Source organism: Halichoerus grypus, chromosome 6, assembly GCF_964656455.1.
Source record: "Halichoerus grypus chromosome 6, mHalGry1.hap1.1, whole genome shotgun sequence".
NCBI classification, from domain to species: Eukaryota; Metazoa; Chordata; class Mammalia; order Carnivora; family Phocidae; genus Halichoerus; species Halichoerus grypus.
Window position 1 is genome coordinate 122876899 of NC_135717.1, and position 22356 is coordinate 122899254.

The window sequence follows — 22356 nt, forward strand, 5'->3', positions numbered from 1 at the left end:
AAAGCTACCCCAGCTTCCCACCTCTCCAAGCAGCCCCCTCCCCTGTCCTCTCCTCTAAGTTCCATGCCCCAGCTCCTTCCCAGAAAAGGGATCATGTCGGGAGTCATTGACTTTTCAGCTCCCTGGATCCCCACTGTTGCTCTGACCTGCCTGGTTCCTTTCACTACAGGGTGCAGTGTCTGACCTGCCACTGGGTTGCCCTGCCACCAGCCCCAGCAGGGGCACCCTCTGCTGGCCCTCTCCCACCTCCAGTTCCCCACCTTGACCAAGTCCGTTCCCTGACCCTCCTCTTCAAGAACAAACCAGCAGCTCACCCCCTAGACAAAATCACTTCCTCTTTAATTGCTGTTGAAGAAGATTCACACCATCTGCCTCAGAGGAGATGGGGGCATTTCCCTCTGCCCCAGTCCCTCTCCCCTCCCCAATTACCTGGTCCTTTGCAAAATGTTTTAGCTGAGAAAAAAAAAGAAAAAAAAAAAAAAAAAAAAGACCGGAAACCACTGACACAGACGGTCCAAGGGCTGGATTGATTAAAGGAGGCAGGGCTGGGCCAGGTAAATCCACCCCACCACCCCCTTCCTGGGGATGGGGAAGGAGGCCTGGAAACCCTCCCAGCCACCTCTCATCCTCTTAGCCCTGGCTGGGAGGGATCATGGGGTTGAAGGACGGGTCTGGAGCTGCTCCAGTGGGAGGGAGGGGCTTGACAGGAAGAATAGTGGGGGAGGGGTCCCATTGCAGGGGTGCCCCCTACCCCAGATCACCACGGGCGCTGCACAGTCACAGGTACGCAGTCACGGTCACAGACACTCACAACCCGAGAGCACCCCCACCCCACCCCACCCTCTGCCCACCCCTGGCTTCCCCTACCCTGAAACGCCCTCCCCAAGTCCCTGCCCGCCCCCGCCCCCTTGTTGGAGAACAAAGCAATAAATTACAAGGTCCCTCCCCAATCCCCTTAGCCCGCTCTGCTCCATCTCTTCTCCCTCCCAAGATAGTAGTGAGGAGGGACCCAGGCTCTTGGCTCCCCCGGCCCTTTAGCTTCCATCCATGGGTGGGTGTGGGGGGACGTCCTGATTTCCACTCCTCATGGTCCCTTTCACGGAAAGGGTTGGGGACCCCCCTACCCCCTTGGGCAGCAGGGGTCCTGCCCCTCGCTGCCCTTCCCCCTTCACTGGGCAGTGAGATTAGCATGGAAGGGGTGGGGGTCCCGGTATTGGCCCCAAGTCCCAGGGCTAGCTCTCCCACGTACTAACCCCTCCCTCTGGCGTGGCGTCGCCCCAGGAGCCAGCCTGGGTATGTGCTCCCGCCTGGGGATTGTCGAGCACAAGCAGGACTGGGTCTCCCCCACTCCGCCCCTAGGGGGCGCGAGCGGGCAAATCCAAGCTCCCAGGAGCAGGTACCGCGACAGGGGGTCCGCTTCCGCAGACACCCAGCGGGTAGACCCAGAGCAATCCGAGCGTGGAAACGGTGGAGAGGGGGCGTGTTGAGCTGGGGTCTCCATGCCTCGTTGGGGAGAGGGAGGTGAGTTGTGTCTTCTGGGAGGCGTGGGGGCGGTGCCCTCGTGGGGGAAAGAAGTGCTCCCGTGGGGCGGGGTGCGGATTGGAGAGGTGAGTGGGTGCATCTGTCCAGCGGTCCACCCGATGTGGTCGCGCCCGGCCCGTGTGGGAGTGGGGGTGTCTCTCCCGCTGGGCAACTATACCAGCGCGACGGGGGCGTCGGCGCGGCCCATGCTGGCGGCGCTGCTCCGGCGGCGGGGGCTGGGCGTGGCGGTGATGCTGGGGGTGGTGGCTGCGCTGGGGGTGGTGGCGGTGCTGCCGCCCTCACCCGGGCAGCCGTGCTGGAGAAGGATGTCGGCGCACAGCTGGCTTCCAGCCTGGCGGGCGTAGAACAGCGCCGTGTGGCCCTGTGCGTCGCGGGCGGCCACGTCGGCGCCGTACTAGAAGGACAGAGACGGCCCGCGTCACCAAGCGGCCCCGTAGGGCCGACACCCGCACGCCGTCTCCCCAGAATTTCCAGGCCCGCTTCCAGGGTCCTTTTGGGGACAGCAGGCTCCCCCGTGCCTGGCTCGAGCCCTCCAAGGCCCCCCTTTCCCCATGCCCCGCGCACGTACCCACAACAGCAGCTGCGTGATGACAACGTGGGCGAGCTCGGCTGCCAGGTGAAGGGGGGAGCGAAGCTGCGGGTCCTCTACGCTGGTGTCGAGCGGCCCGTGTCGCGCATGGGCCAGAAGCAGGAGAACGGCGGCCACGTCCTGGGCCTGCACCGCGGCCCACAGCTGGCGGCCCAGCGGTTCCTCGGGAGTGCCCAGCGGCGCCAGGAACAGCAGCTGCTCGTACTTGGCGCGAATCCACGATTCACGCTCCTCCCTACAAGACCAGGGATGAACAGGAAGGGCTCTAGGGACCCTCGCCCAGGACCTCTGCCCCTCACTCAGGGAAACCTCTCGGGAGCCGCACGTCCTAAGCGCCCCCCTTCCCTCACACGTACCGCGAAGAGTCCCGCGTGGGTTTGGTGCGGCCCCGCGTGTCGCTCTCCCACACGCGGTTGGCCATGTCGTTGCCAATGGCCGTCAGCACCAGGGTCAGCTCCCGAGGCCAGTCGTCCAAGTCCAGCGAGCGAACGCGGGACAGGTGTGTGCCCAGGTTCCGGTGAATGCCAGAACACTCGATGCAGATGAGTGCGCCCAGGTTCAAACTGGCCCACGTGGGGTCTGGGGAGGGAGTGCAGAGGTCGGCGCCCGGCGGGCAGGCAGCATGGGCACCCCAGCGTTCGCCCAACCCCAGCGAACCACACTCCCTCCGAGACCCCTCCGCTTCCCCCTTGCGCTCACTGGGGGCCCCGCAGTCCACGCAGGTAGAGTTCCCCTTGGCGTTCCGGATCGCCTGGATGGCCACCGCTTCACTTTGGCTGTCTGTGCGCAGCTGCAGAAAGGGTTGGGGTTTGTATTGACTCTCCCTTGTATTGAGCCCATCTCCAGACTCTTAAGACACTCACCTCTGCTCACCCCCAACCCTCACCCCCCGACCCATTACCTTGACCTTGCTGCTCTCACAGCATTGCAGACTGGCTAGGATCTGACTTTCGATGGCCTGGACCCAGGCATCCCGCTCCTCAAAACTGGCTGCTTCAAAGTGCCACGTCTGACCAGTGCTGGACACGATCAGGAATTCGAAGTTTTCCTCTGAGTGGGGGGATGGGATGGGGTCATGAGGGATGGAGTTCAAACAGGGCCGCCTTGCCCAAACCCTTCCCCCCCGATGTCCATCCCAAGCCCCTGGGAGTGGGGCAGAAGGGTTGGGGAAGCAGAAGGTGGGGGAGAGCAGGAAGCCCGAGCACATGCAGGGGAAGGCAGGGGCACCCCCACCCCTCTGCACCCCAGCTGAGCGCCCCTCCCAGCTCCCCACTTGTTACCTGCTTTATAAATATTTCTTAAACTACCAAAGGATTTTAGTTTCCACATTTTGCGCTTGGCTGGTTTCCCGAAGCGAAGGAGATAGAGATAGAATGGAGAGCAGAACAGAGAAAGAGACCAAGAAAGGAGAAAGAGAGAGGCAGATGGAGAGATGGAGAGAAATAGTGACAGAGTGCCAGAGACAAAGCAGGACAGACAGATGGGGAGAGAAAGCAGAACTAAAGTCAGTGGCCCCGGAGCAGAGTAGAGCAGAAGCCAAGAGCCATGAGAGTAGGCAGATCTGGAACCTGGGTCTGAGCACCCAGCAGAGAGCAGGGCGTGGGGACCAGTTATCATGACCAATGAGGAGCCAGGTCTCTGGGAAGGGAAGGGATGGTCAGGATCCGAGTGAACACAGGGAAAGGGGACAGAAGCTGAGTCACGGGCCTGGGACAAGGGGGTTGTGGGGTTCCAGAGGAGTTTCAGGGGCCTGGGGAGGTCACTGAGGGCAGGAATGGGGATCACTGTGGTCAAGGGCTATTGGGGGAACTTGGTGATCACAAGAAGCTATTGGGAACAGGGGCTGGGTGGTCACAGAGTCCGGGAGCTGAGGACTCAGTGGGTGACACTAAAGTCAGGTGCTGAGTCACTGGGGGCCACAGGGGGTTCTGGGTGCAGGGTCTGGGATGATAAATGGGGTTGAGGGCAGGAACAGAAACTAGAGGGTCATTAAGAGAGGAAGCAGGAGCTACAGGCAATGGGAGTCATTGGGTATGGGAGTGGCAGGACTGGGAACTACTGGGGTACAAGGCATTGTCTGGGGAATGGGAGGAAGGACGGGGCTGAGGGGTCTTCGTCCATTTTTCACTAGGTCATGTGCACAGTGATAATGATAGTCAAGCACTCAGCTCAGGCACTTTTCCTCCTCCTGCAGGAGCTAGGCCAGGGATCTGGAGTTGGGGGTGAGGGTCCAGGGTGGGATGGAACTGCCCACCAGGGCCTCACCTTCAGCCTGCCCAGCCGAGCCTTCGGTCTTGGATGGTGTTGTCAATTTTTTCCTCCTCTGCTTCTTCACCATGGGAGAAGGAGGGGGTTCCCGACTCAGGGGGCTCAGGTCTCCAGATGGGGTACAGTCTTAGGGAGGGGGACACAGCTGCCTCAGTTGCCCCCTCCACAGATTTCCTGATTTCTCCATAGCCTGTCTCCTCCCCTGAACTAGCTTTGGTCCCCCTTCTCTCCAGGAGGTCCCCCTTGATCATGCCTGGGAATGTGGGCAGATGAGTGGTCAGATGAGTCAGACCTGCACTCAGATCCTGGCTCTGCCACTTACTGGCCTTGAGACCTTGAAGCAAGTCACTTAATCTTCTGAGCCTCAGTTTCTTCATCCCTAGAATGGGGATAATAATCTCGACCTGACAAGTTTGCTGTGAGGATTGCCATTACAGTTTATTTGTGTGTGGGCGCCTGGGTGGCTCAGTCGTTAAGTGTCTGCCTTCAGCTCAGGTCATGATCCCAGGGTCGTGGGATCGAGCCCCACATCGGGCTCCCTGCTCAGCGGGAAGCCTGCTTCTCCCTCTCCCACTCTCCCCTGCTTGTGCTCCTGCTCTCTCTCTCTCTCTTTCTGTCAAATAAATAAATAAAATCTTAAAACAACAACAACAACAACAAAAACCACAATTTACGTGTGTGTGTGTATATACAGTAAGTATATTGTAAATTGTAAATGTGTATATATGTTGTACATATACAGTAAGTTATAAATTGTAATTGTATATATATAGATTGTGTGTGTATATATATATATATATACTCAAACACTCCAAATACTGATGGCTGACTATGTGCTAGACAGTGTTCTCAGTTTGTTTAAGCCTCAAAGCAACCTCTGAGGTAGAATCTATTACCTCCACTTTACAGATGAGGAAACTGAGGCACAGAGAGGTCAAGTGACTTGCCCAGTGGCAAGCCAGGGTTTAAGTTCAGGGGACTTAGCTCTAGAACCCACTCGTGTTAACCATTATGATAATCACAGTATGACTGAGCTTGGTGCCTGGCGCCCAGTAGATGCTCAGTGTGTCCACTCACACACCGATTCCAGCCTCCAAGCTTCTACCCCAAGTTCCTTTCCCACCCACATCCCATTCACAACTGGAAGAGAGTGGACGGAGGGTGGGTCCTCACTGACCAGTGCTGAGGGCTCGGGCCAGATTCCGGTCTGGCTTCAGCAGGTGCTTGGATGTCTGGTCTGGTGGTGGCTGCAGGGAACTGGGGCTGGGGCTGGGGCTGGGGGTGGGAGTGGTGGCCTCTGTTGGAAGGGAAAGAAGATAAAGCTTCAGTGAGCCCCTTGGTCTTTGGGACCCACTCCTGGTGTAGTTCCTCGTTATCACCCACCTTCCCACTTATCCAGTCCAGCCTCCACTTGCCTACTATCCCTCCCCATCCCCCAGCTCTGGTCCCTTTTCTGCCTCTCTGTCAAGAGCCCCACTCACCAGGACCTTCACCCATCTGCACAGTGCTCATGTCCTTGACCAACCCATTGATACTGGCTGAGGGGCCAAAAGCAGAGATGGCTCTCGGGGGCCTCTTGCCAGGGACTTTGACTGTTGTTCGTAGCAAGTCCATCTCCTTGCCGTGGGTACTGTGGATGTAATCCTGGAGGGGCACAGGGGTTGCGAGTGTGGGAAGCCTGAGGTCCTTGGTGGTGCTGAGAAGCAGCCAATAGTATGGGCTAGAGAGGATCTGGAGAGGGAGCCCTGGGGGCTGACTGTGTTGGGATGAGCTTCTAGGGGATGGGCTCCCCAGATTTGGCCCAGTACTATCTCCTCCAGAAAGCATTCCCTGAATGGCAGACCAGGTGGAGGTCCTTCCTCCATCCTCTCCCACTAGACTGCAAGTTCCTCAGGGGGATGTCTTTACTTTCCCCTCTCCAGCATGGGTACGTGGTGGGGGCCTAACACGTGTTTGCTGAACCTAAGAGAACGGGACTAGGGCTTCCCGGAAGCGATGTTGATGTTTGTCAGAGGCTCAGACTGGTAGGGCGGAGGGGTGTTCAAAGCCAGCCAGGGTGGCCCAGCCAAGCTCTGCCACTCACATTAATGCTGGGGTGGTAGAGTAGGAAGCCATTACTGGACAGGGTCACATATTTCTTCTTCCATTCTTTGTTCAAGGAGTTGCCACTTCGCTTCAGTAGGAAGCTCTGGAGGATGGAAAGAGACATGTGGGAGAAGAGCCAGTCAAGACCAGCTACCCCCAGCCTGCCCCCAGCCCCTGGACCACTCACCTGTTTGATGGGAATGGCTCGCCCACTCCCTGTTGTCTCTCCCCGACTGTCCAAACTCCGCTTCTCAGAATCACTGCCCCGACGATTCTGGAATGGTTATTGGCATCAGTTAGAGAACTAATAGAGGGATCCACTGATGGAAGGACAGGGAAGGCAATGGAAAGGGGCCCAACAGCGGGGTCTAGGGACCAGGGAAGATGGACAGGTAACAGAGAACCGGAGGATGGGGGAGTCATCATGTCCAATACCGCGAAGAGGCTGGTCCTGCGCTTGGCGGCCCGGTGCAGGGACCCTGGGGTGCTCAATCCAGCCACGGCAGCTGCCTCAGCTCGGAGCTCCCGGTGACCAACATTGGGTGAGGATGGTAGGGAAGAAGAGTAGTCGCTAGTGTGGCCCCCATTGCTAGCCTGGGGATGGATGAAGGAGTCAGCAGAAGAGTTAAGATCGCCCCCACCCCACCAAGCTATAGTTACATTTAGTTATGAGGAATTCCAGACATTCCTTGATCTCATCGCCATTTGTTTGCATTATCGTTCATAACAAAACTCCTCACTGTCATATGCTTTCCATTTTGCAAGTATTAGGTCATACAATTTTCCTGAAACCTTGGGAGGTTTAGGTGACTTGCTCGAGGACATTCCGAACAGCGTTTCAAACCTGCTTGATGTCCAGTCCAATGAGCTTTCTACAAATGGTGTCACTGCCATTTCCATTTGCCCCCCACCCCCAACCGCCTTGGTATGCGGTACCTGTTCTTGGATCACCAGTCCCTCCTCTGCATCCTCCCAGCCCCTCTGTGGACCCTGAAACCCCAACTCACCTGCCCAGCTACAGGAGTGGAAGCAGCCGAGTGGCTCGGGGAGCTGGGCAGGGACTTACAGGCAGCCAGAAGCTGTTGCTGTTTCCGTAAGGTCACCACCTTCTGGGCCACTGAAGGAAGGGAGAGAGGAAGGGCACATGAACAGGGCAGATAGCCAAGACCACCCTTTGTCGCCCAATTTTGAGAAATCCCCCAGAGATAACATAGGCCCCAACTTCCTTGTCACCGTAGGCTTCGTGCCACCTGGAATCTTGGCAGCTCATCCAGCCCAGAAAGACCACGTGGTCATTAAGCAAACCTTCTCCAAACCTCCCTGATGCCGCCTCTCTCCCATGCAGGCTAGGCTGCTGTCACTCCCAGAGAGAGGCCTGGATGCCCTAAGAACTTCGCAGGCCCCTCGCTCCCTGCTTCCCACATGTGCGGTGAGTCACGGTACTCACCCTCCTGGAAGACGCGGTCCACATTGAGCCCGTAGGTTGCACATGTTTCGTAGTAGCTGCAGCGCTTCATGTCTGCGCACAGAGCCCTGGCGCGAGCATCGCCCACCACTCGAGGGGAGGAGGCACTAATCCTGTCTGAGGGGACAGGAAAGGGGCAGGATTGGATGAGGGCGCCGATTCCCCACTCTTCCTACTTTCTTTTTCCTTTGGCTCCAGTCCCAGGCTGGGCACACAAAGGACAGGCGATGAGAGAATATCCCCTTCTTGTTTGAAGGCTGGGCCCAAGCTCACAAGCCCCGAGGCAGGAGGAGCAGGCGGGTGAGCTCTGTGTATGTGTCTTCCGGGAATACTCGAGAGGTGAGCAGAACTTCTTAACAAGGTCTCAAATGGCTGAGACTCCCAAGTGTCCCGTCACCCTGCCCTGCAAATCCAACGAACCCTGAGCAGAGTGGGAGTTCACCTCGGGAAAAGGTTGAAAGTCCACAGGGAACAGGTGGACTGTTCACTCCGCAGCAAGGAGCCAGGAGGCGAGTGGCGAGGGGAAGCAGGCTCCTGCAGGATAGGCATCCAGACAGAAAGCTGAGCCAGCTCAATACAAGGTGGGTACTGGGAAAGCTTTTCCTGGGCCTGCTGGCATCTGAGAGCCTCTGAATCACTTCTTTGAGAACTCAGACTTTTCTGCCCTCTGTATTTTCTCCATCATTTCGTTTGTGTTTTCTCTTTTTTAGATACGTCCCTTTGAAACATGTTAGCCTGGCCCAGCCGTAGCGAGGGAAAGATAGAAGGCTTTCTATCCACACTAGAGCCTGAGATTTTCTGTGTTTGCCATGGTGGTGACAGGAAATGGCAGGGTGAGAACACAAAGTAGGTGACATCTCAGAGGAGTGGAGACTGCTCCTATAGCTGTCCCTTCCTTCCTGGAGGGTCCTCTTTTCTCCGCTCAGACCCTGGGACTTTTTTTTTGGTTTAATGACTCCTTTATTTGGAGACAAGGCTCCTTCCAGAGGGTTCCTGCAATCCAAGTGGCCATTGCCATACCTCACCAAGCTCTCACCTGTGTTGGGCAATACCTCAGCAGCCATCGCAAGGACTCCCTTGAAAGCAGTGCTTGCCCAGGCCCTCCTTACCTTGTGTCCCCACCAGTGCCAGTGCCAAGCCTCCTCGTCCTTCCCCCCGAAGGGAGCTCAGCTGCCCATGGAGACGGCTCACGGCCTGGAAACTGTTTTCATCCTCCAGGCTGAAGACCAAGATGACAGCATCTGCCCAGCCTGAGAACTTGCGGAGGGTGAGGAAGCAAAAGGGGGGTCAGACAAATCTACTCCTCTGGACACTATGTCCAGGGAGATCTGGGGAACTAGAGCTTTCTCCCTTGGCCAGTGCTGACCCCAGCCAGCCTGCCTATCCCAACATCTCACCCCTCACCTTGGCATCAGGTGCCCCAGCTTCCTCTCGGATCAACACCAGATGAGTCTGTCCATCCACCAACATCTCTTTCTTGTGCTGCTCACCTGTCCGGAAGGGTGGAAGTGGTAGTAGGTCAGAGGTCACAGGTCACCAAGTTTCCCCACGCTCCCTGTACTTCAGCTGTTGTGGCCTCATCCTTTCCTCTGGTCTCCACAGCTGCCTAGTCATTGATCCTGGATTCCTGACCCAAAACCTTAGCTTACTATGGCTCCTGAGAACTCACTTTCTGTCTTCTCCAGCACTTGGTAGGAACCGGTCAAGAATCGATGGATGAGCGATGACTTCCCACTCCTGGTGTCACCCAGCACACCCTGAGAACACGGTTGTGGGGCAGAGAATTAAGAGGAGGTCAAATGTTTGGGTCTGAACACTCCCGAGAGCTCAAAGAGATTGGCAGTGTTAAATCATCCAAGCAGGATCCTGCAGGGACTGGGGATGATGACTGGTCAGGAGAGAGCATTCGGGAAGATCAGCTGAGTGGGATAAGAAATGATCCCAAGCTCAAAGTGGACCGCAGGCTGAAGATTCTCAGCAACCCAGTACCGTGTGTGTGTGTGTGTGTGTGTGTGTGTGTGTGTGTGTGTGTGTTTGGGGGGGGATGATGTCACAGCGCTAGACCCTGGTTGGAAAGTTTTACCCAATTCGAGGCAATAGAGCATGAAGGGCTAAAGGGGAGATGCCAGAAACGAGGAGAAGCTTGGACAAAGACCATGAACAAACAGGAAAAAAGAAGCTAGAGGAGAAAAAATTGTAAGGATATATCAAGCCCCAGGAAGGTGGTAGACTCTCAGTAGTACTAGGAAACTATCCCCCATTCCCACAGAGAGAGGGAAGGGAGGAGGTGAAGGGGAGAGAGTTGAGAGTGCGGTGGGTGGGAGGGCAGCCTTCATACAGACTAGGGGACTGGGTTACCTACCAGGCGCAGTTCAGGAATGGAGCGGCTCAAAGTCCATTCCTGGCTATTGACCACAGCCTCTGTAATAAGAAAGGAGCCATTAAGAGAGGATGCTCCAGGCCCAGGAGCACCCCCGCCCCTCAGCCACCCCTCCTCATTTTGCAGCTTCCCTTAACCCCCAGGACTCTGCCTGGGCTGGAGAACTGTGTGGAAAGGCTAAGTTCGAGAGTGGTCCCCAGTCCTCCCATCCTAGCCGCTCTCCCCACAGCTGTTGCTGCCGCTCAGTGGTTGCTTAGCAACGGAACCAGCTAGACAAAAATACTTCAGCTGGCATCTCCTTTAAAGCACATCCCCAAACGTAAGTCTGCCCCAGACCAGGGACCAGAGTTCTGACAGTAGCCGGTTTTTCCCTCTGGAAGAATGGGAGAGGGTCTCCTTCCTACCGGCCTGACTGGGATTCCAGGGCAGATCCTGGGAGGAGGGGCTGGGACATGGGAGGCAATGGGTCTTCCTCAATCTCCATTTCACAAGAGAGAAACTGAGGTGAGGGATATCCCTCCCCCTTTTCAAGGTCAACAGCATGGTGGCCCTGACCCCTTCCCACAGTCCAGGCAACGGAGCTTGGACTTGCCTAAGCTTCCCTCTCCCATAGCTTCCTCACAAGCACCCTCTGAAACAAGTGTGGGGAAGGGCTCCATTCCTTGGCCGAGAGAAGCCTCAGGCCTGGGGGCGGGGGGTAGGATGCTCCTTCCGCCCGCCGTGTCCAGCCCCCGCGCCTGACACTGGCCGGACGTTCCCGGGGCGCCGCAGCTGAGGCGGGAACTCTGGGATCCGGAGCCATCTGCTCCCACCCGCTCCAGAGCCAAACCCCGGGGGCCGCCCCCGCTCCCGAACCCGCCTCCCCTCCGGGGAGTGTGAACCGCACCAAGAGTCCCTAGTCTCTTTCTTCCAGAAAAAAAGAAAGACACCCCCCCCGAAAAAACCAGTACCTTCTCAGCACCCCCTCCCAAGTCTCCGGGGGTAAGAATTGCCTTTGCAGCAGTTCGTCCCCCTGAGTCACTCCTGGGCAGCCCCCTGGGGGTTTCAACGCCGCTGTGGGGCCGGGGTGGGCAGTGGGGGAAGTGAAGCCTCCTATCCGCCCCCTCTCACTTCACATTCAAGTATTCATCACGTTCCAGCCCCCACGCACTCCCGTACAGCCCACTCCACCTTCACTGCATGGAAAGAAACAAGAGTCCCTCCCTGCTGCCTCACCAGCCGGGGCTCAGCCCAGGGAAGCCCTATCCCTGGCGAGGAGCTGCCTGCAAGGTCACTCTCATGCCACCTGCCCCAAGTGCTCAGGAGACACTGAGGCTTCCTCATCTCCTTCACCTTCAATATTCGTTTAGGCAAGGCAAAGCTATGTTCCCCTGCTCCCAGAGTCCAGCTGAGGCTAGAAGTGGGGTCGGGGGCTTCTCTGGGAGCAATTTCCTACAGTCACTCTGACCAAGGGCATTATTTTCCCAGAAAGCTCTGAGGCTTTCTGGGTCCCTCTGAAATCAAGTCATCTCTCATGTGGCACAATGTAGCTACCCACCCCCTTTCAGGACCTCTTAGGCTTTGCCCCAGTCCTTGGCAGAGGAGTGAATTTGGTTCATCCACCCACCCAAGAGAGAGGCTTCCCTAGTTCAATCCTGCACACCTCTCCTCCACCCCAAACTGAGCATTCCACGTGCCCTCCCCTCCCTGTTCTCAGGCCCTGGTCCTACTCACTAGGGGAGGCGCGAAGCTCTGCGCCCAGCAGCTCCCTGGACCCGCTGCCAGAAGACAGGCCCGGGGGTCCGGGAGGGGGCCCGGAGCCAGGAGGCCCCCCTGTGCTCTTGGTGAAGATGCCGCTGATAAACTTGAGCATCTTGCGATCTCGAGTGGATGCTCGGCCCCCCTCCCGGCCCCGTTTCAGCCCTGGAGCTGGAGGCTCCAGAGTGATTGGAGGTGCAGGCCCAGTGGGCTGCGCGGAGGCGGCGGTGACAGCAGCGGCTGGAGCCGGGGTTGCTGGGAGGGTTAGCGGAGGAGGAGAGCCAGCAGGCGGTCCCGGGTGCAAGTCACTGTTGTCCAAGGTCTTACTCTTGCCTTTCCGAGGGGACAGTTTCCCTCGGGCTCCCGACCCAGCCCCGACCCCACCAGAGGTCGTGGCTGCCGCTCCTCCCCCGGCGGCGGCGGCAGCGGCAGCGGCAGAAGCTCCAGTCCCGGCGCTGCTCTTTGACCCCTTGACCCTGGGCTTGCCTTCGCTCTCGGGCCATGACAGGCGGCTACCCGCGCCCTTGCCCCCGCCGGCTTTGGCGCCACTCGTGGTTACGGTCTTGCAAGGCTTGGGAGCCGGCGGAGGCGGCGCCACCTTGAGCCTCCGACTGCCGGTGCCGGGGTGCGGGGAGGACGAGCCTGGGACGCCGCCGCCCGCCCGGCCTTCAGGTTCCGGGCCCCCCCAGCTCGGGCTGCTGAGCAAGGGGCGCCGGGAGGTGGGGGCGCCCCCGGGCTTGGGGTCAGGGCTCAGCCCCCCGGAGAGTGGGGGCCCCGGAGGGGCGGCCCAAAGGGAGAGGCGGCGGCCGGGAGCAGGGGAGACGGGGCGGGCCGGACTGGCCGGAGCCGGGGACAGGGCGGGGGGCTCGGCGCCCCCGGCGCCCGCGCTGCTCGTGCTGATCCACAGCGCATCCTGCCGGTGGAAGAGACGCTCGTGCCGCTTCTTGCCGGGCTCCTCCGCGCCTCGGGGGCTGCCAGGATCCCCGGTCTCGGCACCTCTGGTCCCGGGGGCGCCGGCTGCGGCCGCAGACGGAGAAGGCGGCGGCGGAGGCACCGACTCGAGCTTGACCAGGGTCAGCGAGATGAGGTAGGTCGTTGTCCGGCGCTGAAGCGCGCCCGCGCCCCGGCTCATGGGGCCCCGAGACCCCCGAGCTGGGGAGGGGAGGGGACTCCCCCGGACTGCCTCAGGGGGGCCCGGCCATGGGGCCGCCCTGCTCGCTGCCCCCAGCCCCCGGACCCCGCTGAGCCCCCAGCCCGGCTCCGCTGTCGCCGCCGCCTCCGCCGCCTCCGCTTGCGCCCCCCTCCCATCACACGGGGCGCCCCCTCCCCATGCTCCCCGCCCTGCGCCCCCACCCCGTTGGAGCCCCGGGACCTTGGTGCTGCTCCAGGGAGGCGCGCCGGACCTTGCGCCCCTGCCTGGGTGGGGGCGCCGAGATGGGCGGAGGAGGGCGGGGAGGACAGTAGTGGGGGCAAATAGGGGAGAGGGAGGAAAAGGGGGCAGAAAAGAGGGACCCGAGGCTGGGGGAGAGGAAGAACCGGTGCGGGGGAGGCAGGGGCGGGGAATGGGGACTCAGGGGACAGGGGCCGTGGATGGGGGTCGGAGAGGGGATCTGTAGGAAGGTGGGAAGCTAATGGGCTGGTCGTGCGGGGGATTCGCAGGGGCGCGGGGGGGATGCTGGGGATGGAGATACAGGAGCCGGCGGGGGAGGAAGGAGGGAAGCCTTAAGGGGTGGGAACCCACGGGTCTGGGGTCTGGGAAGGAAGGGGCGTGAGATCCGGGCGAAGGGTCCGGGGGGCTCGCCGGGGCTCGGCTCGGTCCGGATGCGCTCTGTGTCCGGGCGCTCCCCTCACATTGAGGAGGAGGCGGCCCCCCGCCCCCCCCACCCTATCTCCCCCCCCACCTTCTCTCCACCAGCTCGGCTGTCTGAGAAGGCGGTGCAAAATCCAGGACTGGATTTCCCTCCCAAATCCTGGGCTGGATTTCCTAGAACTTGGACTCACCTACTCCAACAATCTAGCCCCCTCCCCTAGCACACCACGGTTAGGGAGCGCGACTGTTGGGTGTGGCATTTAGGGACAGGGGTAAAAATCAGTACACGGGTGGACAGTCCGCAGGGAAAACGGAGCGAATTTAGGGGTCACTGCCAATTCTGGAGAAGTTGAAGTGGGGAAATGGGGAGTCCTGAAATCCCTTTCCCAAGACCCCTTGTCTCCCCCAGGTAATTGCACGCATTCTTTTTCCCATCACCCAGCCGCCTGGCCCACCCCACCCCACCCCCACACGCAATAAATTGATGGGGCCACGACTTAAGCCCAACTGTCCCAAAGTGAACTTGGAAAGTGTTCCCTGGGGATGGGGACAAACATGGAACTTAGCAGGGTAGGAAGGAGGGGGGTGCCTTAGGAGGGGAGAGATCCGAGGGCTCCAGGAGCCCAGGCCAAAAAGTGAGTCAAAGGCTCCAGCTTGAGGTGGAAGGAGAAGGAATATGTCTACAGATTGACACCCCCCATACCAAAATGCCTCCAGTCTCCATAGCAACCGTAGCTCCAAGAGTGCCTCAGAATCAGCGGGGATAAGCAGAGAGAAGAATCGGTGTGTATGGTGGGTGGGGGGACTGGGGGTTAAGGGAGGCACCATCCTCGAATCCGGTTACCCACATGTGGAGTATTTAGTATCCCTGAATATAAGGACCCCTTCAGTTGAGGCGGGAGCCGGCCTCTTTTCGGTTCCCATTCGGTCTCCTGAGGTTTTCAGGGTGGAGGCCTTTTAGAAGGTTAAAGAGGAGATAGAGAGAATGGAAAACGTCTGTCTGCTCTATGTCCACCACCCTTCTAGGGACCCTGGAGTTCAAGACTCGCTGTCCTCTACGCTGGGGAGAAGGTTGAAGGGGGTAGGCCAATGGGGAATGGAGGCTGAGACCTGTCAGGGATAGGCCAGAGTGATGGCAGGCCTTCACGCAGGCTTGGAGACCCCTCCCTGGACTCAGGGAGTCTCAGCATTCCCCTAATTTGGTGTCCCACCCTCCTGACGCAGCTGAGACTATAATAAGTGCTGTCGTGGGCGGCTCTTGGAGGCAGGAGCCAGCCAGGAGCCAGCAGCGTGCTTGGCCTGGTAGGGGGTGAAGGAGGGTGGTGGTACCAGGATGCTGGATGCCCTTTGTTTTCCCTGAGACCTGTACCCAATCCCTCTTGAGTCCTGTCCTGAAGTCAGCAGCCCCCTCTCCACCCCACCCCAGGAGGACACCATTCCCAGGACAGGGGACCCTTCAGTAGCCTTTTCTGAATGTTCTGAAAGAGAGGGTAAAGGAGATTTGCTATTTCTGCCTTGATTTTCCTTCCTTCCTTTGGTGGCCTCAGTCTTCCTTTATGCTCAGTGGGAAGAGAATCCTGACTCTCAGGGAAGGAGTGGGACAAGTCACTTGTGAAGAGTGGAGTCTTCTGGGCGATTTCAGCTTCCACCCCTCCTCACTCCCTCCTCCAGAGCTAAGCGGAGCTCCTCCACCCTGACTAAACCTTTTTCCTCCCCCTCTTTTTTTTTTCTACAGGGGTGGGGCTTGGAGTTCCTTCCTAGGAGGCCCCATGGGGCCACTCCCCCTGGGTCTGCCTTTCCACCCACGGAGGCTGTAGGAAAGGTGTCAGCCATCGTTCTTGGCAAAGGGTGGGGACAGGAGGTGAGAGGGGCACTAGCCTCAGAAAGGCAATGGGAAGGGGATCAGACTGTCCCCTTAGGAACCCGAACCAAATGTTCCTTCCCCAAGTTACGGTCTGGTGGCCTCTACCATCAGAGAGGTCTGGCAGCGGGTGTCCCTGATGGAAAGAATGGTCTCTTGAACCCCCACCCCCACCCCAGGTAGGCAGCTGAGGCTGGAGCGGCTGGGAGACCAGGCTATGATGAAGGATGTACTTCTCCCAGACACCTTTCAGGAACAACATGGCTGGCTTTTGTCAGCTCTTTGCCACCTCAGAGGTAAATGAGAGGAGGCTAGGCTGGAGACGACTTTCAGTTCCACCAGCTCCTTAGCAGTGGGGCCCTGTGGATAGAGAGAAGCTGTTCCTGCCGGGCCCCCCCCCCACCAGACTGAAGGCTGGGGTGGGCAGGAGGATGTGGCGGATGGTGTTGCCATGGCAGCACTTCCTCCCTGTGTTGTCATCACTTGCTCTAATGGCACTAAGGAGGTAGAACGGAAGGTGTGTGTGTTGGGGGTGGGGGGAAGGACAGGAACAGGAGCATGGGGAAGAGAGGGGACCGAAAAGAGTCCTGGGGACTTCGTTACACTTTGGTTACAGTATGAGTGGTAGTGTGTGCCTGGGAGCCTGAGATTCTCTGCATGGTGTATTTCAACGTGTGTGTGTTTCTCTCTACAGCTGGAGAACAAGAGGTCACTGATCCTTTGTGGGTCCTGGGAATGAGCACATTATCCAGTCCCAGAACCTCCTGCCCCACACTGCTTCCTGCCCTGGACTCCCCAGGCAGGGTCCAAGGCTACCCTGGGTCTGTCACGGCCTCCCTTCCCCATGCTCACCCACTTCTCCATTGCCAAGAAGGTCAGCTCAGCAGTGACTTGTATTTTGATCCCCTGGGAGAAGGATCAGAGTTGGGGAAAGAGGAAGAACGACACCTCCCATATCTTTTTTCCATCCTGTCCAAATATTCTTCCCCCGAGTCCCAGCTCCATCTAGAGGACTAGGAAGTGGCTGATTGGGAAGTAATGTATGGCACAGCAAGCCCTTCTATGCCTCCGCTGGTCCCCGATACACCCAAGTTGGGAGCTAACCTTTCTCTTACCTTGCACACTGTCCAGTGAGGCCTGGATGCTGTCCCGAAGTTCAGGATCGCCCACCCTCTCTGCCAGCTTCCTGAGGCGGCTTAGAGACTGCTTGGCCACCTCGTGTCGCCTGACTTCTGCTCTCACTGCAGCGACAGCCAACTGCCTCTGGGCATGCATGTTGCCCAGACCTGTCTGGCCAGGCTAACAGCAACCTCTGGCCTTGAAGCCCATGGCCCCGCAGTCCTCAAAAACCAGAAGGCCCCTTCTGCTGTGCCCCAGAACTCTGCGCTCCTGCCCGCCCTTCCGTCTGTCGGCCTCACTTCCTGACTGGTGAGTTTCAAACCCACAGCCTGGGACAGCACTACCTGCTGAACCTCCCACCCCCTCTAGCGTTGGCCCATGAGCTCTGCCAGCCAGCCCCTGCTGTACGTCCTCAGCCAGGTGGATGCAGAGACCTCAACGAGCGTCCCAGGGCCTCCTGTGGGAGGTGGCTAATTAAGATGGGTGTTGGTGCTAGGAAAATGTGCCAAGCCAGGCCCCAGGTGCAATCCCAAACTCTTGGTGACCTACAGATTCATGCTCAGTCTCAAACTCTGACAGGAATGTATACACACTTGGTCTCTCACCCTAACAGCCCTGCATTCCGGCTCGCAATTGTACTCACCACCCACTCTGTACCCACCACATCCAAAGAGCTCGTATACCTACATCTTGCTCCAGAACCCTTCTTCAGTCAGCTGCCCCACTGTAACCACCTCCTGCTTATAAAGTTCAGGTAGTTATGGGGAGAACAGGTTATGGAGGAGAACAGCAACTATAACCAGACAAAACCACCATGCTCTCTCAATACTTTCATAATAATTGTCTGTAACAATAGTTTACGACACACTTTCAAATATATGGTCTTTATGACAGGCCCAAGGGGTGCAAGAAAGGAAGCCAAAGTTCAGAGAGGCCAGTAAGAGGTGAAAAAAAATCTATGGAAATCTATGGGTCTAGGTCTTTTTTTTTTTTAGATTTTAATTTTAAGTAATCTCTACACCCATCGTGGGGCTCCAACTCACCACCCTGAGATCAAGTGTTGCACGCTCCCCTGACTGAGCCAGCCAGGCACCCCTGTGAGCCTAGGTCTTCTGATTTCAACTCTGATACTCTTTTTCACTATACCACCCAAACAAGATGCCTGCCAACGAGTTCCCCTTATCTCTAATACCATTGTCTTGCCCTTGATTTCGGACCTGAAAGAGAAGAGGGTAGACGAGGAATTAAAGGACAGAATGAAGATGCAGGGGGTATGCGGGGGGTGTGTGTGGCTAATTTGATCTAATCACTTTGTTTCAGGACTCAAACCCTTCTGGCCCTGCCAAATGTCTTTTCTCCTGCATATGTTCTTGATACTAATTTATGAAGGATAGGGGATTATAACTATGTGACTATTTGTATAGTTGGAGATAAGGGAATTGGGGGCTGGGATTACCCACTGGAACTTATAGCCTGACGAAAATAACTAACACTGAGCGTTGACTGTGTGCCGGGTACTGTCCTAAGCATTCTGCATATATTAACTCATTCGATTCTCACAACAACCCAAGAGGCAGGTGTATTGTTATTTATCTCTATTTACAGATGAGGAAACAGCCACAGAGAGCCAAAGGTTACACAGCCAGTAAGTGGCAAAGTTGGAACCCATGCAGTCTGGCAGTTAGACTACTGCTTCCGCAGTCATAGAATCTAAGTACATACAAACTGAAGTCATCCTGTGGGGTTGAAGGGAGGTTTTTTGTTTGTGTTCCCATTACCACTGTTTCTCTTGGGGGAAAGAGGAATTATGCCTTTTCCCATATCCATGAAAAACATTTATTCAATACTAAGCATATTGATCAACCTCTATGCCCACCCCCATGAAAATGTGGAGACTCCTCCTTCCCCTAATATTTATTCATATTCCTTCACATTCCAGACCTCTCCCTTGGACTTTTTTTTTGTAAGCCCTGGATCAGGCACGTGCTCTGAAGATACCGAGCACACGCATGTCTGCGCTTGTGGCTTTGTCATGCACAGGAATGCCCTGGCTCGAAGCAGCTGTTCTTCACACTTAATTTCTAGCATATTCACACCCAGTTAGGAGGGGATATGGAAGAAGAAATGTGTACTAGCGGACACACCTGCAAATGTGTGACGGTTTGTTGGATGTTACTGTGCCCAACCCGGGCGAAATAGCTCGATGTTTTGCTCCTCTGGGTGTTCCCGAGTGTGATGCAATAACAACAAACAACGGCGTCATCATGAGATCACTGCGGGACAAGGGGAAAGGGGCGGGGAAGAGCGCTCCCTCGAGGGGAGGAGCCCTTTCACCCTGCCCTCGAAGCCGCACCTCTCCCTCTTCCACTGGGTTTCTCCTGAGCCTCCTCCCTCGGATTAGCCCTCTTCCAGCGGCGGCCACAGAAAGCTCCGCTTTCAATCCGGGGAAGTTTAGGCTTTGCTCCTTATGAGAATCTATGGAAGCCCTACCCCCAGTTTAAGTTTCAGCCAATAAAAAACCTAAAGGAGGGGCCGGCAGGCGGGTCAGTGACGCAATGCAGACTGATTGGCATTCGGGCCACCGACGTCCTGGATTAGCCCCGAGTTTCGCCAATCCAGAGGCAGGGGTGGGACGGTGCAGGCGCAGAGGACTGGGTTTGGCTGGACTCGATTTAAAGAGACAGAAGCTGTCGGGGTCCAAGAAGACGGTCCCCAAGAACCTCCCCCCAAGTCCTTGGGACCACTTGGGTCCCCAAAGCTGGGGAGATGGTTTGCGGTGGCTTTGCCTGCTCCAAGAATGCACTGTGCGCTCTCAACGTGGTCTACATGGTGAGGTTTTGGAGGTGGTTCGGGAAGCTTCAGGGTGGAAAGAGGAGTGGGGAGAATCTCTAGGGGACTTCCGGTGGGAAGAGGGGTGTGCTGGGGGTTCCGGGAAGATTCCCGAGAACTTCCGGCGAAGAGGGAATTCCAGGGGACTTCCGTGGGAAGAGGGGAGACTTCCGGTAACCAGAGGGTTTGTCTGGGGGTGGGGCGGATGAACCGAGGGCTGTGGGCATAAAGGCCCATTCCGCCCTCCTGGGAATTTGTTTCTCCCAAAATAGAAGTAATGGATGAAGCTAAAGTTTCCTTTTTTATATTCATAGACTACTATCCCTGCTGCCCCCACTCCCATCCCAGCCATCCTGACCTCTGGTGGGTGCATACACCTGCTGTCCTTAGTTCACACAAACTCAGATCTCCTTTTTTGTCCCAAGACTCCCTGTAGGGCTTTTGGCTGTGCTAGAGTTCTGAGATGTAACCTGCTCTGTTTCCTGTAGCTGGTAGGCTTGTTGCTCATTGGAGTGGCTGCTTGGGGTAAGGGTCTGGGTCTGGTGTCCAGCATCCACATCATCGGAGCAGTCATTGCTGTGGGAGTCTTCCTTCTTCTCATCGCGGTGGCTGGACTGGTGGGTGCTGTCAACCACCACCAAGTACTGCTATTCTTTGTATCCTGACCTTAAGTGGGTTTCTTGGGAGGGCTGAATTGGCTAGGAATGTTTGAGAGGGGTAGACTTGAGGGATCTTGGGGACAGGTCTCCTGGTCCTGCCCTATACCATACTTCATGAAACGAGCTGATGACTTTGTTTTCAACTAACACAGCTATATAAGTTCCATGAACAGATGACAACAGATGGTTATTATAGGTGCAACATAAAGGAATCTAGGACTTTTTTTTTTTCCCGTAACTCTTCCTCTCAGTACATGATCATCCTTGGGTTGGTCTTCATCTTCCAGTTTGGAATCTCTTGCTCATGTCTGGCTATTAACCGAAGCAAACAGGTAAGTGCATGTCCTCTCAGCTATTTGCTTTTTTTCCTCTACCCTCTAACTCCCTCCCCTCAGTCTGGACCTCTTAGTAACCCACTACCAGACTCTTCAGCTATTTGCTTCCTCTGGGAAGTCTGGGTAATTTTCCATGAGTATTTTCCAGAAGAACCCAGAGGTGGATTTTTATCATTTTCTGTATAATACACCTTTGTTCCTGAGGGATGTTGACTGACTTTGCTGGAATAGGGAAATCGAGGCACTTGAACTAAGATCACGATATAAGAGCATTCTTAAGGTTAGCAGCATCCAATAATTTCCCTCTTGCCTATATTCTCCAGACAGATGTCATTAATGCTTCTTGGTGGGTCATGAGCAACAAGACCCGGGATGAACTGGAAAGAAGTTTTGATTGTTGTGGCTTGTTCAACCTCACAACCCTGTATCAACAGGATTACGCTTTCTGCACTGCAGTGAGTTGGTGCAGAGGTGGGGCTGGGGGCCGGAGGGTAGGAAAGCTGGTTAAGGACACTGTCCAGACGGGCAGATTTAAGAGTTTGAATGACTCTCTCTCTCTAGCAGCTCTCTTGCACTGGGGCCATGTGCTGAGAGGGCGGGAGGTATGGATACAAAGGTTAGAGAATTAGTCAAATGAGATTTCATTCTGTAGGATACTGATTAGAAACTAGTAAATAATTTCTGGGGCCCTTCACCACAGGTGTCAGGATAGGGCAGCCTAGCAACTCTGCATCTTCTAAACACACACATACGTGTTTTATCCTCAGATCTGTAAGAGCCGGAGCTCCACGTGCCAGATGTGTGGAGAAAAGTTTCTTAAGCATTCAGATGAAGCCCTGAAAATCCTGGGGGGTGTTGGACTCTTCTTTAGCTTTACAGAGGTAACATTCTTCAGTTCTCTCATACATACACCCTTTCTCTGTCTTAGCTCCAGAGATTCAGAATTGCTGATAATCTCTTTCCCTTTGCTTTTTACAGATTCTTGGTGTTTGGCTAGCAATGAGATTTCGGAATCAGAAGGATCCTCGAGCTAACCCCAGTGCCTTTCTATAAGACTCTAGATCCTTCTGACTTCTCTCCTGTTCTCTATCCTCCCTAAGCTTTTTTTCCTCCCTTAGGGAAAACCTAGGGTCTGTAGCCCTTTTTGTTTGAGAAAAAGGAAAGGCCCTTTGCCACATCCCCCAAAGATGACTGAACAGCCAGGCTGTATGCCTTGACATGTTTAGTGGGAGCAAGATCATAAGGAATAAAGAACAACTTCCTCCCTCTCTCCCTAAGTGGATATGGGAAGCTCCTGGGAGGGCATGAGATGGGATGGGGGTTGGAGTCATTCCTGGCTCTGTTTCTCCGCTTTTCCCTTCCACATGCCAGACCACCTCAACACATCCTGGCCTGGCTCCAAGGGTAAATCAGGGATGGAACCAGGGAAAAAACCACCAAGAACTCTTTCTTACACTAAGCAGGACCCGGTGTGGGGAAGTTCAGTGAATATAAAAATAAAAGCCACTTAAACTCCACATTCAAAGAAACAACGTAAGTGCCTTTTCTTTTGCCAGTTGAGGGGCTCCGCTTGCCTACATAGACCCTGTGACCTAGGGAGAATCTTTTAAGATTCTATAGGAAAGTGCCATCTTCCAAATGGTTTTTCCCAATCCCCAAATGGCAAAGCCCATGAAA

General features: G+C 56.3%; 2 protein-coding genes across 7 annotated transcripts; one reads left to right on the forward strand and one right to left on the reverse strand.

Annotated features, from left to right (window-relative positions):
* Window positions 1–1039: 1039 nt before the first annotated feature.
* Window positions 1040–17012, reverse strand: AGAP2 (ArfGAP with GTPase domain, ankyrin repeat and PH domain 2). Of its 3 annotated transcripts, XM_036077970.2 has the most exons (19): window positions 12043–13300; window positions 10312–10370; window positions 9619–9706; window positions 9354–9439; window positions 9059–9206; window positions 7932–8066; window positions 7492–7601; window positions 6920–7078; window positions 6672–6758; window positions 6483–6587; window positions 5881–6043; window positions 5577–5696; window positions 4397–4525; window positions 3412–3471; window positions 3033–3181; window positions 2831–2921; window positions 2488–2710; window positions 2111–2366; window positions 1040–1936 (listed from the first exon to the last, which is right to left on the reverse strand). In XM_036077970.2, the coding sequence occupies exons 1-19, from the start codon at window positions 13196–13198 to the stop codon at window positions 1694–1696; spliced, it is 3567 nt and encodes a 1188-aa protein (XP_035933863.1). In that variant the 5' UTR covers window positions 13199–13300; the 3' UTR covers window positions 1040–1693. The 3 variants fall into 3 exon arrangements, with proteins under 3 accessions (XP_035933863.1, XP_035933865.1, XP_035933864.1); XM_036077972.2 differs by lacking the exons at window positions 3412–3471; window positions 12043–13300 and adding an exon at window positions 16853–17012; XM_036077971.2 differs by lacking the exon at window positions 3412–3471.
* A 15-nt stretch (window positions 17013–17027) lies between these two features.
* Window positions 17028–22196, forward strand: TSPAN31 (tetraspanin 31). 4 transcript variants are annotated; one of them, XM_036077987.2, is made up of 8 exons: window positions 17028–17165; window positions 18462–18501; window positions 18796–19685; window positions 20174–20341; window positions 20596–20676; window positions 21003–21134; window positions 21447–21560; window positions 21658–22196. In XM_036077987.2, the coding sequence occupies exons 3-8, from the start codon at window positions 19623–19625 to the stop codon at window positions 21730–21732; spliced, it is 633 nt and encodes a 210-aa protein (XP_035933880.1). In that variant the 5' UTR covers window positions 17028–17165; window positions 18462–18501; window positions 18796–19622; the 3' UTR covers window positions 21733–22196. The 4 variants fall into 4 exon arrangements, with proteins under 4 accessions (XP_035933880.1, XP_035933882.1, XP_035933883.1 ...); XM_036077989.2 differs by lacking the exon at window positions 21003–21134; XM_036077990.2 differs by lacking the exon at window positions 20174–20341.
* Window positions 22197–22356: the final 160 nt, after the last annotated feature.

Bases quoted from the DNA above. Each gene is read 5' to 3' on its own strand.
- AGAP2 (XM_036077970.2), bottom strand. From the start codon at position 13,198: ATGAGCCGGGGCGCGGGCGCGCTTCAGCGCCGGACAACGACCTACCTC. The intron at 4,526-5,576 runs GTCAGTGAGGAC...CCCCTCCCTAAG, and splicing joins GGCCCGAGCCCTCAGCACTG to ACTGTACCCCATCTGGAGAC. The intron at 3,182-3,411 runs GTAACAAGTGGG...CCCCCCACTCAG, and splicing joins AAGAAATATTTATAAAGCAG to AGGAAAACTTCGAATTCCTG.
- TSPAN31 (XM_036077987.2), top strand. From the start codon at position 19,623: ATGGTTTGCGGTGGCTTTGCCTGCTCCAAGAATGCACTGTGCGCTCTC. The intron at 20,677-21,002 runs GTAAGTGCATGT...TATATTCTCCAG, and splicing joins CTATTAACCGAAGCAAACAG to ACAGATGTCATTAATGCTTC. The intron at 21,561-21,657 runs GTAACATTCTTC...TGCTTTTTACAG, and splicing joins TCTTCTTTAGCTTTACAGAG to ATTCTTGGTGTTTGGCTAGC.